Consider the following 18,104-nt stretch of genomic DNA (forward strand, 5'->3'; position numbering starts at 1 on the left):
ATATGTAAGTGTTGCACTGAGATGGATTCATTTGTCATACTACTGGCAAGAGATGCTCTACTGAGCAAAGAAATTAGATCAGTACTTATCAAGAGAGAAAGGGACCCTTTCTTCTTCAGGACAAATGACTTGGGAAATGTATTTATGTCTGCAAACGTGCAACAATAATAAACTGTCCAATGCATTTTCTTTATTGACTGCAAGGAAAATGAAGAATTTGCAGAGGATCAAATATTTTTATCTCACTCAACCAGCCTACCTAGTACAACAAACATACTAACAACCCAGTTGTGGGTTTCAATTTATTTTACTACCAGTTCGCTTGTGTGCGTTTGCGCACTCGCGCGATGCTTCTGCACATGTACAGAAGCGTCTGGCGGGTGAGTGAAGCCTCCCACCACTGCCACTACTGGCTCGTCTGATCTGGGGCGAACCAGCAGAAACCCACCTCTGTAACAACCCAAAGATCTGATGTCTAAATTCTGACCATTCATTTTATATTTCTTTTAGGCCAGAACGCTCTGCCTGGTGTTCACAAGGGGTCTGAGAATCTGTTCTGCACCTCCTTGCACACATCTGACTGTGATTGCCATGAACAAACAGCCAGTATGGTCTAGTGGTTAAGGCACCAGGCTAGAAATTGGGACGGTGTGAGTTCTAATGCTGCCTGAGACATGCAAGCCAACTAGTGACTTTGGGCCAGTCACTCTCTCATCCTGACTCATCTCACAGGTATGTTGTGGAGAAAATAGGAGGAGGAAGGAGTATTAGGTACATCTGCCCCTTGAATTATTTATATAAAATAATAATAGTGGGATAAAATAAATAAATAAATAAATAAATAAATAAATAAATAAATAAATAAATAAATAAATAAATAAATAAATAAAGCAGGAGAATCCAAACACTGTAGTAGAAGCCCTATCATAGTTTTAATTCATCTTTAAAAGGAAGGATTAAAACAAAACCCTAAAGTCTCAATTGCCAGCCAAAGAGAAATCAGAAAATCTTACTCCCTTAGTATGAAACATTAATTGTCCCCTCTGTAGCCTTTGCATGCCAGCCCCATGATAGGTGCATGCCTTGACTACCAAAATACAACCCATCTGCATTTGATTTCCAAAAGCTCCTTTAACTAAGGGGCTGTCTGTCAAGTAAGACACACAACCGTATTTTCAGTGACACACTTATAAGTTTATCCACAAATCTGTGAGCTAATAATGCAGCGGAAGAGGATGCATACTGAACATCTAGTATGCATCAGGGATAAGACAAATAGCAATGATATCACTGCAGCAGAACCTCTCAGTAAAATGTGGAGAATCTCTCTGTCTTGGGCTGATATGTCAATTACAGTAAATGAATTCATTTCCTTGACCAACAGTCTCCCTTTCTCAATTGCACTGCCTTGCCTATTGTGTTCCTCTGCAGTTTACAGAGTTTTGCAGGATGTGATATATTTATTGAAATGTGTGCAGTGATGTATGACTTTTTGTGGTGATGTTTTTGGATGGCAGGATCAGATTGTTAGACCCTAACCATTATATTGGCTTTTGTGTGGTCTCAAAATGTTATTTCCCGACAGGTTTCTATTTGTCAGGAATCAACAATTCAACCAGTCAAATAGTTTGGCCAACTTTCTTCAACTTGGGCATTATTCAGGTACATAGATCTCAACTCTCAGAATCCTACAGTAAGAATGACTTTTGCAGATGAATCTTTGAAATTCATAGGAATCGCTGAAATTCATAGGAAGAGGAGAAGGAGAATGCATGGATAAAAAAGCTATCATAGAGCATAACAAAAGTTTTCATATCGTACCACATCACACACCACATCACTTCAGACACAATGCTTTTTAATGAACACGATTCACACACAATCAGCTGCAAGTCACTGATGATGTTCAACAAAATGAGCCAAGCTTGTGAGAGTCAGCCCTTAGGAGGGAAAGGCAACAATGAAAGGGAAAACTGGGGTAGAAAAAAGGCTTGACCAAGACTGCTCCTATTCCATGCCTACCACTTAGAACTTGTCCTTCTTAAAATCTGTCATTATGGCTTATAAGAAAGGTTTAAAAAAGAGTTTGAAAATATATAATCTAGAGAAACAAAAAAAAGATTGGCAGGAATTCAAGTAACCGATTAGGGAAATGATGCCTCTGGTGTTAAAAAAAATTGAACATCAAACATAGGCCTTTGTGAAGTTAAGGAAACTGCTGGCACTTTTTGCTTAGTGACAATGCTTTACAAGGAAGACTACGAACTAAAGCTAGAAGAAAGATAAAACAGCTGAACATCCTGGTGAGGACATGCAGATACTAGAAGAATATTGGGTTGTGTATTCTAGATGGTCAATGGCTTATAGTGGGCAAATGTCAACAAGAGTGCTTTAATGCTTTTACAATCCCAATCAACAGAGTTCAAGTTTCATCACTGAAACTATCAGCAATGGGACAGACTGGAAATGTTGGAGATGTTAGTTCTGCCAACAATTTCCTACTCAATGATACAGTTTTTATCCTTTCTCATACTGCTCTTCAGAGATTGGCTACTTTCCAACTACTTTAGCTTTCTTAGTGGAATGTCTAGTCACTCACAGAATGAATTTAAAAATATTTTACTTAAACAATGAAAAATAGTGTCTTAATTTCATTTTTAAGTTTAGAAGGCTTCCTTGCATACACATGCTCTCTTTCTCAAACACACACACACACACACTCACGCACGCACGCAAGCACAACTTCCCCTTCTCCAGGCCGAATGTAAGAAGTTGCTGGATGGGAGAAAGGAACTGTTGTTCCTTCTTTCCCAAAGCAGATTGAAAGAAGGAAATTGGGCTTGCATGCTCCTTTCTTGTGACAGGAACGAAAGACCTTCATGCCTTCATTTTTGCCTCGCAGATCTCAAAACTTAATTTGGCTGCCCCTCCATGGACTTCAACCAACTTCTCATCCCACTGGGCTACGTTGCCTTGCAGCTGGCTGGTGCAGTTGGCCAGACCTATGATCTCTGCTGGCGTCAGGACACGATCCCACATGTTGAACTGAGAAATTTCCCCAACAAAGGCCTGAGTCGCATCAAATCTCCCTCCCAGCGTATCCTGTGGCATCGAAATGGGGAAATAAGCAAAGTAAATAGGAAGGAATAAAACAACAATGGGTGAATCAGAGTAGATTAAAAAGTTGAAGGAAAACTAGAAAATAGCGGGATAGAAAAATATTGTTACTGAAGGTAACTATTAATTTTAGTGCAGAGGTTGCCAATTCTTCAGTTTCGAGGGCTGAATTTCATATTTTGTAGGAATAGGGCAGTTAATGAATGACAACCAATAGGAAACTTGTTGTGGCCCAGCAGGAGCCGTTGGAGTTGCCACCAGACTCTGACAGCGAGGGGCCCTATGAGTCAGCTCTGGAGGATGTGAAGGACCCTGGACAGGGTTCCGACTCCGAGCAGGGCGCAGAGAGGCTGGTTGGCCATCAGGAGGCACCTGAGCCATGGACTAGTGGGAAGGAGACAAGGGGGAGTGAGCCGGACACCAGCAGTGAGTTGTTCCTGGAAGCACGGCACCGAAGGGCTAATAGGCGTCAAGAACAGTTGCGCAGTTACAGGAGGTAATTGCACTCAGCTGGTGGTCATTAGGCTCCTCTCCAAACTATAAAAAGACTGCTTGTGCACATGTCCCTCTTGCAGAAGTCAATGCAGGAATTAATGTCGGAGAACATTATTGTGAGCTTGGTAGGCTGGATTGCTGCCAAGCCTTATCTGTGCTGGATTGCTGCCCAAGCTTGTCTATGCTGGTTTTCTGCCAAGGACCTGTCTGTCTGTTAATTAAATGCCGTAACTTATCTTTGGCTCAGAGTGTGCGTTGGTGTGGGACGAGGGGGGTCAGAACAGAAACCATATAGGGTTGAAACAGCCATTTCATGCTTGTGGCCCCTGGGTTTCAGGGACTCCAGTTTAAATCAAAAATCTTTTAATTTTCTAGATATTAAGGCTGATTGGTTTGGCACAGTCAAGAGAAAACTAATAGGGGATCTTTTAGGCTCAAATTCTGCTCCTTTAGTTCAACTCTTAGTCAAGTTGCTTGAATATTATTTTGGTCATTAATTTTCAACATCATGTGGAGAAATGAGACATACCTGTTCCTGGCCCAAGATTATCACCCCATGAGGTTTGATTGAATGCCAAGATGCTAGGTTGTCACGGGCACCACGCTCCACTCCATCTTGATACGCGGACCATATGCCATCCCGAGTGATCCATGTAATGCAAATATGGTGCCATTTCCCATCCTTTAAAGTCATGGGCAGATGAGCCACCTTTCCAACAAAATAGAACAGAGAGTGACTGTCAGGTTCCGAAGGGATAATGAAACCAGCCAAACACAGAAACGGTTTGAAATGCAGTCTATATTCTTCCTTTGGCACGAACTGACCAACAAAGCACTAAGGCAATGAATAAATTGTCAGAGCTGCTACCCTGTGCTTCCTATCACCTTTTATAGCTACATTGGTAATTAAAATAAGCCGCACCCCGCATGTATGCACACCCATCCCCTTGTGACCCAGAGTGAAACCACACGGCAATTAATCATGGATTGTTAGCCTGAATTTCTTCAGTTTGTGTAAGTGGGACAGTGAGTCTTGGCAGCTGGCCCAGTCTTCTCCCATGAATGGAAGCTTCAGGCCTTGGAGCTGACATGCGGCCCCCTACCATGGAGACAGCCTCTGAGGAGCTACGAAATACAGTTAGTTAGGAGATGAAGGATCCCTTTCCCCTGATTTTGTGGGATATCTGTGGTTCCATAAAATAAGGTATTGTAACCGTCCCCTGTGCCACCTGGAATCTAGTATATCTTGCACTATATAGTACTATTCCCAATCTATAGTAACCGAGGCTGGCGGCCATAGTGGGTCTCCTCTGATATCAGAGGCCTGGATTGATTGGAGCAGGCTGCAGTGGAAGACTGGAGGTGTTTTCCCCAGTAGAGGGGGGAGTTTTAGCTGCACTGTGACCGGGTTAATAACTCGCACGATTGGGAAAGGCTCAATGAATTTGGGCACAAGTTTCTTACAGGGCAACGGCAGACTGAGATATTTAGTGGATAGGTATACCCTCTGGCCTACATGGAAAGGTCCTTGCGCCTTCCGCCTTTTATCGGCACTCTTTTTATATGTGGCAAAAAAGTTTTTGCATCCGGGCTATCCACTCCTGCAAGTTCGTGTCATTGGGATGTACTTGAGGACACTCTGAAAATTGGGATGAACTCCTGCCTTGTGGCCACATGGAATGGGGTAAACCCCGTACTTTTGTGCACTGCATTGTTATATGCAACTTCTGCAAAGGGGAGTTGTTCAGCCCAATCGGTCTGTTGGTACTGGACATAACATCTCAAGTAGCACTCCACCATCACATTTGCTCTCTCCACTGCACCATTCGTCACTGGGTGGAAGGCTGTACTAAGTCCCTGTGAAGACCCCACCATTGCCACGAATCTACGCCAGAACCGGGCAGTCAGTTGCACTCCCCTGTCTGAAATTATCCTTTTGGGATGCCATGGAGTCTATAGAGATGGGTAATAAACATTTCGGCCAGCTTCCTAGCAGATGAAAGGCCAGTACATGCTATAAAATGAGCCTGCTTGGAGAACAGGTCTATTATCGTCCAAATGACCTTGTTCCCTTAACTGTCTGGTAAATCTACAATGAAGTCCATGGCTATCTGTTCATATGGCCGGATTGGATCTGCCACCTTCTGTAAAAGTCCAGGAGGCCGTCCAGGCCGGACCTTCATGGTGGTGCAAACAACACAACTCCTTATATATTCCTCTATGTCCCTCTTCATGTGGGGCCACCAGAACTGGCATTTTACTAAATGCAGAGTCTTGAGGAATCCAAAATGTCCAGCCGAGTGAACGTTGTGGCAGTGCTGCAGCACGGCCACTCGTACCACACTTGGTACATATAACTTCGACCCCTTCCAGGCAAAGCCCTCCCGCTGTGTTAATAAAGTTTTATTTTCCTGATACCACTGGTCCATTGGGAGTGCTGCTTTGACTGCTCTGGAGATGTCCTTCCCCTGGGCATACAGGTTTGGTGCTGATGGGGCCTGTTGAGTGGCTAACACCCTAGGCTGTGAGGTCGGGATGATAGCCTGTATAGATCCTCCCTTTTATTATGATACTGTGGTTTGCGGGAGAGGACATCAGCTAAGAAGTTCTTGCCCCCTGGTATATATTTTAATTGGAAGTTGAATTGCCAAAAATACAAGGCCCATCTAACTTGCTTTGGCGACAATCTTTGCGGGGTCTGGAGGGCCTCCAAGTTCTTGTGGTCCATCCAGACCTCGAAGGGTATCCCTCTCCCTTCTAATAAATGCCACCACGTCAACAGGGCCCACTGGACCGCAAATGCCTCCTTCTCCCAAATGAGCCAGTTGCGTTCGGCCCCTGTCAACTTCCTCGAGGTGAGGGCACAGGGCTGTAGAACTCCTTCATTGTTCTTTTGTAAGAGGACTGCAGCCACCACCACATCACTGGCATCTGCCTGAACCACAAATGGCTTAGTGGACTCTGGATGTTTCAATACCGGTTCTTGTGCAAACAAGGACTTCAGACGCTCAAACGCTTGCTGACATGCTGTTGTCCACACAACTGGGCTTCTCGGTCAAGGATTTGACTTGAGATGTTTTGTGCATAAGAGATTGGTTAGTGGAAGGGCCACTTGGGCAAAGGATGGGATGAACTGGCGATAGAAATTGCCAAACCCTAAAAAACTGCTTGTGGGTTTTAGGAGGCTGCCAGTCCAATACCACCTTTACCTTTGTGGGGTCCATCTCCACCTCTTTAGGTGAAATACGGAACCCAAGGTAATCCAATTGTGTCCTGAGGACTTCACATTTAGACAATTTAATGTATAAATGTGCGTCCAGCTGTTTAAGCACTTGACGTACAAGGGTTACATGGTCCTCCATGGTCTTAGTATATATAAGGATATTGTCTAAATAGACGAGTACACCTTGATATAGATGCTAATGCAGCACCTCATTAATTAGCTGCATGAACACCGCTGGGGCTCCTTGCAGTCCGAAGGACATAACCCGGAACTGGTAACTGCCCAGAGGACAATTGAAGGCTGTTTTCCATTCGTCATTAGTCCGAATACGTACCCTATAGTACGCCTCCCTGAGATCTAATTTTGTAAATATACGTCCCTCCGCTAACCTAGCCAGCATGTCCTTCATTAAAGAAATAGGGTATAGATGTTCCACACAGACGGCATTAAGGCCCTGGAAGTTGACACAGAGGTGTAAGCCGCCATCCTTTTTCTCCCGGAACAGAACAGGGGCAGCTACCCTTGATCTAGCTGGTTGAATGAAGCTCCTTTTTAAGTTCTTTTCTATATATGCCCTCATCTCTGTTAGCTCATGCGGAGTCATAGAATACTTCCAGGGCTTTGACAGTTTAGTCCCGGGGAGCAGTTCCACGGCACACTCTGTGGGGCGGTGAGGGGGCAAAGTATCACATTCCTGTTTGCTGCATACATCTCGTAAGTCTGCATATACTTGAGGTATCACTCCTCCCCCGCCGTATGTACCAATGGCACTGTACCTCGCATCTCACTGGGCCCTGGCCCGTGGTTTGCACCTCATGAGGAGGGGGGTCAGGACCGAGGCCTATTCTGAGATGCCTACTACCACCATCCCACCATATTGTGGGCCCCATTTGTCCAACCATGCCAGGCCTAGTACAATCTCCTCCGTAATGTTGGGAACCACTACAAACCACAAGAACTCCCAATAGGGCCCTATATGCAATACCACCTGATCAGTTACATGATTGTTAGCATGAATTTCTTCAGTTTGTGTAGGTGGGATGGTGAGTCTTGGCAGCTGGCCCAGTCTTTTCCCCTGAATGGCAGCTTCAGGCCTTGGAGCTGACAGTGCCTTAACAGCCTAGTGCAAATAGATGTTTTTGTAGATGCCTTTTTGTCCTTTGCTAAAATTCCCATACCCATCACTATCACAGTTGGTTTCCCAATCATCTTTATAGTCTAGAACAGTGGTTCCCAACATGGGGCCCAACACCCCACAGGGGGGAAATTTGATTTTTAATGGTGGCAATTTGAATCTTGTTTAAACCAAGTTTAGGCTTCCTCCGTGTGAGTAGAGCTCCCTTTTGAGGTAAAGTAAGAATTATATGTCATGGGAGGCAGGGAGGGGCATCAGGATTTTAGAGATGCTTAGGTGGGGCATGACCGAAAAAAGGTTGGGAACCACTGATCTAGAAGTGCAGTCACTATGCAGCATAGCAAACAGATAAAACTGAATGGAATAGATACAGGGGTGTCAAACTTGATTTCATTGAGGGCCGCATCAGGATTGTGTTTGACCTTGGGAGGCATGGTCAGAGTGGGCATGGCCATCAATGTCACTCATTGAGGTTCCATATTTGGCCACGATGGCCTCCTGCAGCCCTCTGCCAGCGAAAACGGAGCCCAGGAAGGCCCCATGTGGCCCTCCTGAGCTCTGTTTTCAGTGGCAGAGGCACTGCGGGTGAGTCCTTTGCTGTTTCCAGGGTGGGCCAGATCTAAGCACCCAGCGGGCTGGATCCGCCCCCCGGGCCTTGAGTTTGACACCCCTGAAATAGAGTAATCTTTCTGGTTATTTTTCCAAAGAAGAATCTGATTGCAAAGGAGTCCCATAGCTGGATTGTCACTACCTAAAGAAGCCCATCATGAGTACTTGGCAACATGGTATCTCAACATGGTGGGTCATATAACAGACTTCTCAATTAAAATTGTAAAATTTAGGAAAAGATAGCTACCCTTTGAATAGCCTGAATCCAAACAATTTTCTTTTGTAGATTAAAATCACCAGCTTCAATTGTGTATAGTAGTCGATTGGAAGTCAAGAAAATATATCCAATCTACACAAATGGACCACAACAAAAATCTGTTGCTTTTGATTCTATCTGTACTTTCTGAACATTTTTCAAAGACTGTTCCATGCAGACAGCATTATTGGCATCTAAAAGAAAAGTAACTAAAGTTGGGCAAAGCCATTCCTGCTACTTCAGCACTGTGGCCCTTGATTTTCTAGGACCAGAGCACAGTCACTTTCAGACCCTTTGAAGGGTGGGGGGGGGGAGGAGCTTGATTTTTGTGGCTGGCATTGTATTTTCACTTGACAGCCCTCTAATGGCATCAGAGGTATATTGCTGGCATGCAGACATCACTGGAGGGGTGGGGAATCAATATTTCCCCTCCCCTTTCTTTTGGAGGCGATGTAAGTAGGTAAAACAGGTACATTAAATCTATTTGTTTTTCATATTGTTTATAGAAAAATAAGTAAAACAATCACACCACTGAAAATCAGCTGTTTTCCACTGACATTGGGAGCTGCCATTTTACTGGTAGTGGCAGTTCATGTCTTAGCAATTCATAAAAAGTAAATATGTGCCACATATGTCTGGATGGGGAGGTCATAAAAGTCAAGATGACTTTTGCAGCGCAACCCTTTCAGGCTACCATGGTACTCCAGCCTAGGGAAATCACACACTGTTACTACAGCTAATGCCACTTTTAGAACAAGGCAGTGCCTGTGCCATTCAATTTATTCTCTGCTGTAAGCCCCCTTTATCTTACCTTGTCATTAATTATAAGCTCCATAGGATTGTTTCCCCATACTATCAGTACAAGCTCATTGGCTTGTCCAGGAGCGGAGTAGGAGAAAGGGGTGCCCACTTCTGCTGAATTCTTAGCTTTTAGCCACATGCTGATGGTGAAGGCATATAGTTCAGGCAAGCTTTTCTTCATCCGAGCATACATGTAGTTGTTTCGTACAGGGATGGAGACTTTGAAGGTTTCTGGAGGGTTGAAGACAGTTGTTTCTATGGGCACAGGAGATAAACAAGAGTCAAAAGAGTTATGAAAGACTAGCAAAAATAGAGAAATAATCCTGACATATGATCAGATCGTCGTTATCTGAAAGAGCTGCTGAAATGGGTGTCAGATTTTATAAATAGTCAGTACATTAGTCACATTCTATCAGAATTTGAGATCATTTGACAAGGTTAATTGGTCATAGATTTAAGAAATATCACCTAGCACATAAGTAATTCATGGGATCTACAGCCACAAACGAGGAAAAGATGATCACTAGAATAGCTGGCTGTAAGAGAGGAGTCATCCAAGTTACAAAGGCTAGTTGTGTCAATCAATGGTTGCTAGTTATTTTACAGTGGCTGTATGAAGCCTTTCACTGGGGCATATGCTATCAGGTAATATTTGCTGAGGAACAAAGAGTAGAAGAGACTCGTTGTGTAACAAATGAGTAGCACTAGATCAGAAAGTACTTCAAGATAAACATTTCAATAGCACAGCACTTTGATGCATTCTTTTCTAATTTGTAAACCTTTGTTAAAAGGAAATAAATATGACCCATACCCAGAGTTACATGTACTAAAATTGAATGTATGAAAGTTCCGGATTTAACCCCATATTCTGGGCTCCTCGTGGTCACACTAACCATGCTCAAGCTCAACGACACGGTTATGGAGAGCATCCAGCTCCTTTTCAACGTTTTGTTGCTGTTGGTTGTGGCTGCTGGTGATGGAGGTGCGTTCTTTCTCCAGGGCCAAAAGCTTAGAGAGGATTTGTCCTTCCAGTTCCTCCATCTTGGTGTGGATGGGCTCTTGGGCTGGCACAGGGGCAGAAGTAGAAGAACCATTTGTTCGAGTGGGAACATCCTGCTGCACTCAGAGAAGAGATAAAAAAAACAGATTAAAAATAACAGAAAAATAATTTCACACACAAAGAATCCAGAGATGCCTTTATTGACATATTTATATTTCTACAGGACCCCAATATGGCTAGGATTGGGCTTTGGGAGAAAGGATCCTGCAGCCATTAGGGTCCCAAGTGATTTCCAAAGGATCATTGCAGGGGAGCAGTAACTGATATCATAGCATTAATACACACACAGAGACACACATGTGCACATACCAGTTGTGGGTTTCAATTTTTTTTAGAACCTCTTCTGTAGGTGTGGCCTGCTTTGTGGGAGTGGCTTGCTGGCCATGTGACCGGGTGGGAGTGGTTTGGCCAACTTGCAAAATGTGGTGAAACTCACTTAACGCTCTTGCTTAGCAACTAAAATGTTGGCTCAGAAACTCTGGCATTTGAAGCACGCAAGTCTTAAAGCCATCAAGTTACAAGACCCTTGCACCCCTAACCCATTAGGAAAAGAAAAACCCAGAGGTGTTCAAACTTGACAGCTTTAAGACTTTAAGGCTTAGATAAGACTCTTAGAGGCGGGCGGGGCGATTGGTGAGCCAGCCAATCAGTGAGTGGCAGGCGGGGCAAGAGTGATGCAGACGGGTGGGGGGAGGGAGTTGGAACTGGTTCTAAACGGCACAGTAGATTTGTGGAACCTCTTCTATAGAAGAGGTTAGAACTGGCAGGAACCCACCTCTGGCACATACATATATGTGTATCAACCAATGGATGGTTGAACATATATAATGACATATAATCATTTTTGTTACTTTTAATTAAAAATATGCCTTTTCGGAAAACAAAATGGGGCTTATAAAATGGAGCAATATCTAAAGTTCCTCTTTCCGACAAGTTTAGGATCTAAAGTTACTTGATTCCATTATTCCACCCAGATCGTTAATATAGACTCAGCATAAAAAGCTGAGAGCCATGATATCATGAACAGGCTAAAACTGTTGAATTGACCCAAAACAATTTAGAGAATCTTTGTGCACCTACCAATGTCTTCTGTCCTGGGCCCAAGAACACCAAAAGGGATAGGAGAGGGATTGGAGATCAGCAATAAAACCCAGGTCTGATGTGAAAATGACTGTTTATGGATCCCTTGCAAATTCCATTGGAAAGATTCATATAGCAGATGAAGGGAATGGTTAGTAAGTAGTGTGTTTATTTTTTTAATTTTGGCAAGTTTAAGATGTGTGGACTTTCGGGAAATTGAAGTCCATGCATCTTAAAAGTATCCAAAGTTGAGAAACAGTGTATTAAAATTACAACTGAGCTGCAAAAATCTAGACAAAACTTCAGCAGAGAGATGGCATTTTCGGTATCCATTTACTGCCACTTATTGGCCATCTGGATTTGTACAGCCCAGGTACAATAAGGAAAAAAAACTTCCCTGTTTGAGACACAGGGGAGAGTTCCCATCAATCAGAGGGAAAAGGTTGGTCTCTCTCTCCTTCTCTCTCTCTTTTTTTCTCTCTCTCTGGAATAGTTTGGATCTAGTGCTCAATATTTGTGTTTAAAAGTGACCACTTGAAATTAAAGGGACAGTTAAGTCATGTTTAATATGGCCCAAAATTACTCCAGTGGCCAAGGAATTGAAGGAAGTGTTGCAAATGGTTGCCTCATTTCTTTGCACTAATCAACTGCTTTAACCAATTAGAAAAGATGTGCAAAGAAAATGTTTTTAAACTCTGTTCCTATACCTGTGTTGTGTGTTGTGTGTGATGAAGTGACAAAGGAAGCTCCCTGTTTATCTATATTTCCTCAAGATTTATTTTTGATAGAAGTGAAACTTTTCTGACCTATGCATTTCTTATTAAGTCCAAATATTAGTTCAAATATAATTTATCTTTGTCACAATAAGGGTGTTGTACCAATTGATCACATGCGCATAGGTCAAACCTTTTTGGACATGAGATTTTAACATTAGTGGCAAGCAAAAAAGGAACAAGAGACAGAATATCCTCCTGCACACAATAATACATAGGTCCCTTCAGATCATTTTGGGCTTTTGGACCATGTATAGGTCTTTGACTAATTGTTTTATATTTTGTGCTATTATGGCTGTAAATTAGTGGTTGAGAAATTGTATTTTAAATTGGAAATGGCTGCCAATATTTCAAACAAGCATAAAAAGATAAAGGTAAAGGTTCCCCTCCAGTGGTGGGTTGCAGACGGTATGCCCCGGTACGCCCAAGCTCCTTACCAGTGTTTTAAGGCTTCTGCGCTTACGCACACGGCACATATAGTGCCTGCGCTCCGCTCCGCTGAGCAGCTGGAGTGTCGCAGAAGCTCGCGGAGGTGCTTAGACGCATGCACGCGCGCTGCACGCATCCATGTGGACGCCCCGGGAACATTCCAACCGTACTGGTTGAAATGGGATCCGGAACTCACCACTGTTCCCCTCGCACATATGTGATAGTCGTTCCCGACTCTAGGAGGCGGTGTTCATCTCCGTTTCAAAGCTGAAGAATCAGCTCTTTCTGAAGACATCTCTGTGGTTATGTGGCCGGCATGACTAAACCCCGAAGATGCACAGAACGCTGTTACCTTCCTACCAAAGGTGGTTCCTATTTTTCTACTTGCATTTTTTATGTACTTTCGAACTGCTAGGTTGGCAGAAGCTGGGACAAGTAATGGGAGCTCACTCTATTACATAGCACTAGGGATTCCAACCGTCAAACTGCCATCCTTTCTGATTGACGAGCTCAGCGTCATAGCCATTGAGCCACCGTGTCCCACTTCAAACAAACAGAGTGTCTATTTTTTAAGCATTTTCAATTAATGGGCTTATTTCTGCTTTTTCACACCCAAAAGTCTGGAAAAGAATGCCTACAAGATCCTAAATTGCCAAGGATTGAACTGGGTATCAGGTGAATAGTAAATGGACTTTTTCTTTCCCCTTTGAGCAGCCAGTCTCATTGACAAGCATATAATAATTTTAATTTTACAGTTCTGCATGCTCTGTAACTTCAGGTGCTGAGGTCACAACTGGTATTAAGACAGAGAAGATCCAGAACTAGAGCAAGTCCTTATTACCATTTGCCAGAACGGATAATCCTGCTGGGAAAAACGTTCCCATATAGAGAAACCTATTTTTCCTTCCTGTACTCTGATTACAATAGAGATCAGACACATCTTTTCAGTCACAGAACCCGATGGCTTTTATTAATTGTTCTAAAGCACCATTGATGTTTAGTACAAAAGCAATTAAAATTGCAGGAAGCAGCACATCTACTCTGTTATGCCAGACCTGCCACAAATATTGCATCCAGTTCCAGCCTGGAAAGGAGGATTCAGATAAAGTGGAAAGAATTTGAAGAACAATGAGGATGACCGGAAACTCAAAACAAATATGTGTAACTCTTTTAAGAGACATTTTGCTTTGATAAAGATGTATGCTAAGTATCCCTTTGAATTGCCTAAGTGGGAAGAGTCATAGAGCAGGCTTCCAACTTGTGAAACAAAGCAGCTCTGAGTTTCAATACATTCCTCAATGAAACTTCTGTGTATGTATAGAAACCATTTAGTTGAAGTAAAGGAAGTTACAAAGGTAGAGTGGTCTCTCACTGATGCTTCACAACCTTGAAACAGTTTGCTCCCTGAGTGCTTTTAGTACCTCTGGAAGGTAAAGCACCATTAAAGCAGATGGTATGCAATCCTCAGAGGCTTAACTATTAAATTCCTTGAAGAAAGATTAAGGAAGTCAATTGCAGGACAATACAGCAACACTCTTCAAGTACATACAGGAACGTCTCCCAGAAGAAAACTGTGACTCAAGACATGGAATAATGAGCTTCAGTCCAGGAAAACACCTACTGCTTGAATGCTAGACAACATTCCTTATGGAGAAGAACAATTTGACAGTAGCATTAGTTATGGGAGGAAATAATAGCTTGAACTGAACGTTCAAGAGACTGGATAAGACATTTGTAATGAGCAGCATCTGTGCTTTTGATTTTAGAATCTGTTTTATAATCAATCACATTGGGGTTAACAATGATAGAACATGCAGTTCAGCAATCTTGTCAGCTTTTATTTTTTCCTGGTCGTGATTCTTAATTTTTGTGAAAGAACATCAGTTAATAGCAGAGTGTTCTAGAAGAGAAACGGAAAAGAAAATACTAAAGAAGGTGTGAAGGAGACAAATCTGGAGAGTTTTGTTTAGATTGGTTGCCAAATTAAATCGACATTTTGCATATTTCCAAGGCTGAAGTGCAATTATCTTTCAGATTTAAATAGATATTTTAGAGCCAAATACTTTCAGAAAGTTTTGAGAGGAAATATATCTAAAACTAAATTAAAGACCTACTCTATAAAAGAGAGTAGGATATTGCTATGATGGGGCTTATTAAACCACAAAAAATAATGTTTGAATGTTTAGGAGGAAGTCAGTTACCCACTCTTCAGATTTTCCTAAAGATTTGCTGCCACTTAAAGCAGCAAATTCCTACAGTACCTTAGGGTAGCTTAGGGTACTGTAGGAATTTGCTGTCTTGTACGGCCAAATGCCTGGCACTCGGCAGCATCAGAGTCTCTTAACCGGATTGCGCCACTACGGCCCCTCCGGGTCAGCGGCCCACGGAGGCCTCCTTGGTTCACCGAGGAGCTCCGTGAGACAAAGCGCCGGAGGAGACGCCTAGAGCACCTGTGGAGGTCTGATAGGTCCGAGTCGAGCCGGGCACTGTTGACAGCTTGCACCAAGGAGTATATTCGGGCTCTAAGAACAGCCAAAAGATCACACATTGCCTCCTTGGTAGCGTCCGCCGAGTCCCGCCCAGCCGCCCTGTTTAGGATAACCCGCTCCCTCCTAAATAGGAGGGAGACGGAGAACCCTTTACAGGGTAAGGCTGAGGAATATGTACAGTTCTTGGCGGACAAAGTTGCTCGGTTTCGATCGGACCTGGACTCCACTCTTGCAGATCCAGCCGAGACACAAGGGAATGATCTGGCAGACCATCTCTGGGTTGAGTTTCAGGATGTTGCCTCCGGGGATGTGGACAAGGCTATGCGAGCTGTGAGCGCCTCCACCTGTATACTGGACCCGTGTCCCTCCTGGCTGGTTGCCAACAGCAATGAGGTGACACGAGGCTGGATCCAGGCGGTTGTTACCACCTCTCTTCGGGAGGGACACCTCCCCACCGCGCTGAAGGCGGCGGTGGTGAGACCCCTCCTGAAGAAACCGTCCTTGGATCCAGCAATTCTTAACAACTACCGTCCAGTCTCCAACCTCCCCTTTGTGGGGAAGGTTGTTGAGAAGGTGGTGGCCTTCCAGCTTCAGCGTACCTTGGAGGAAGCTAACTATCTTGACCCCTTCCAGTCTGGCTTCAGGCCCGGTTACAGCACAGAAACCGCTTTGGTCGCATTGACCGATGATCTCTGGAGAGCCAGAGATGGAGGCCATGCGTCCATCCTGGTTCTCCTTGACCTCTCAGCGGCTTTCGATACCATCGACCATGGTATCCTTCTGCGACGACTGCGGGAGGTGGGAGTGGGAGGCACTGTTCTGCAGTGGTTCTCCTCCTACCTCTCGGACAGGTCGCAGTCGGTGTTGGTGGGGGGGCAGAGATCGTCCCCGAGGCCCCTTACTTGTGGGGTGCCGCAGGGTTCGGTCTTATCCCCCCTACTATTTAACATATACATGAAACCGCTGGGCGAGATCATTCGGAGGCACGGGATAAAATACCACCAATATGCGGACGATACACAGTTGTATCTGTCCGCCCCGTGCCAACTCAATGAAGCGGTGGAAGTGATGAACCGGGGCCTTGAGGCTGTTAAAGACTGGATGAGAGCTAACAAACTGGTGCTCAACCCGGAAAAGACCGAGTGGCTGTTGTGTTTTCCTCCCAAAAATTTGGTTAATGTTCCATCAATCAGGCTGGGGGGACAAAATTTATACCCCTCAGACAGGGTCCGCAACTTGGGAGTCCTCCTGGACCCACAGCTGAGTTTCGACCATCATTTGTCAGCTGTGACCAGGGGGGCATTTGCTCAGGTTCGCCTGATGCGCCAGTTGCGGCCCTACCTGAACCGGGAGGCTCTCACAACAGTCACTCGAGCCCTTGTGACCTCTAGGCTGGAATACAGCAACGTGCTCTACATGGGGCTGCCCTTGAAGAGCACCCGGAGACTTCAGCTAGTCCAGAATGCGGCCGCGCGAGTGATTGTGGGCGCACCACGGTTCGCCCACATAACACCGATCCTCCGTGAGCTGCGCTGGCTACCTGTTGATCTCCGGGTGCACTTCAAGGTCCTACTTACCACTCACAAAGCGCTCCATGGTAGTGGATCTGGCTATTTGAGAGACCGCCTTCTGCCAATTACCTCCCTGCGTCCCATCAGATCGCACAGGGTAGGCCTCCTCCGAATCCCATCCGCCAGTCAGTGCCGACTGGCGACTACTCGGAGGAGAGCCTTCTCAGTTGCAGCTCCGACGCTATGGAACAATCTCCCCGTGGAGATTCGCACCCTCACCACCGCCCAGGCCTTCCGCACAGCCCTCAAGAACTGGCTAGCCCGTCAGGCCTGGGGATGAAAAATCTTAGTTTGTCCCCTCCCGAATGATGAATGAATGTTGTGTTCTATTTTTAATATTATGTATTGTCTTATGTCTTTTGTCTTTGTACCCCCTTTCCCGTGTTTTGTAAGCCGCCCTGAGTCCCCTCAGGGAAAAGGGCGGCCTATAAATTATAATAAACATTCCAAACAAACATTCCAAACATTCCAAATCTTTAGAAAAAATTGAAGAATGGGTAAATTGTCAGATGCCTTAAGTGTGTTCTTATTTTCAATTGCAGAATAGGGAATTATAGACCAATCTTTCTGACATCGATTCCTGTAAAAAAAAAAGTCCAGAACAAGTTTATAAAGCAATCACTCTTTAAGGTTTGAAAGCAGTATATCACCAGAAGTTACATAAACCTGTCAAGAATCAGTCCTACCATATTAACCTTATCACATATTGTGATCTGATGAGATATTTAATAGATTGTGGGAAGGTTATAGATAGAATATTTCTTGATTTCAGCAAAGCATTTGATTAAGTGCCCCAAGGCATTCTAATTAACATAGCTAATTAAGAGTGGGTTAGATGGTTTAACAGTTGTGTAAATATGTAGCTGGCTTGAAAATTATACTCAGGAAGAGCTTACCAATGGAGTACCATAAGATTCAGCAGTCCAAGATCCTATATTCTTCAGGGTATTTGAGGGAGTGAAGTAGGGAAGTAAAATGTTTATCAAAATGGCAAGTGACAAAATTGGATGGGATAATTAATATAACATCTGAAACAAATTTGATCACTTAGAAATAAGATGAAAAT

General features: G+C 44.1%; 1 protein-coding gene across 1 annotated transcript in view; it reads right to left on the minus strand.

Moving 5' to 3' along the window:
• Nucleotides 1–825: 825 nt before the first annotated feature.
• The window catches only part of NPTXR (neuronal pentraxin receptor), a 32,286-nt gene continuing 15,007 nt past the window's right edge, over nucleotides 826–18,104 (minus strand). Inside the window, exons 2-5 of the mRNA XM_032220937.1 lie at nucleotides 10,530–10,752; nucleotides 9,647–9,891; nucleotides 4,142–4,321; nucleotides 826–3,102 (exon numbers count right to left, since the gene is read on the minus strand). Coding sequence (XP_032076828.1) covers nucleotides 2,878–3,102; nucleotides 4,142–4,321; nucleotides 9,647–9,891; nucleotides 10,530–10,752 — 873 coding nt within the window. The 3' untranslated portion in view covers nucleotides 826–2,877. The remainder of the gene's footprint in view (nucleotides 3,103–4,141; nucleotides 4,322–9,646; nucleotides 9,892–10,529; nucleotides 10,753–18,104) is intronic.

This window comes from Thamnophis elegans, chromosome 7 (genome assembly GCF_009769535.1).
Source record: "Thamnophis elegans isolate rThaEle1 chromosome 7, rThaEle1.pri, whole genome shotgun sequence".
NCBI lineage: Eukaryota > Metazoa > Chordata > Lepidosauria > Squamata > Colubridae > Thamnophis > Thamnophis elegans.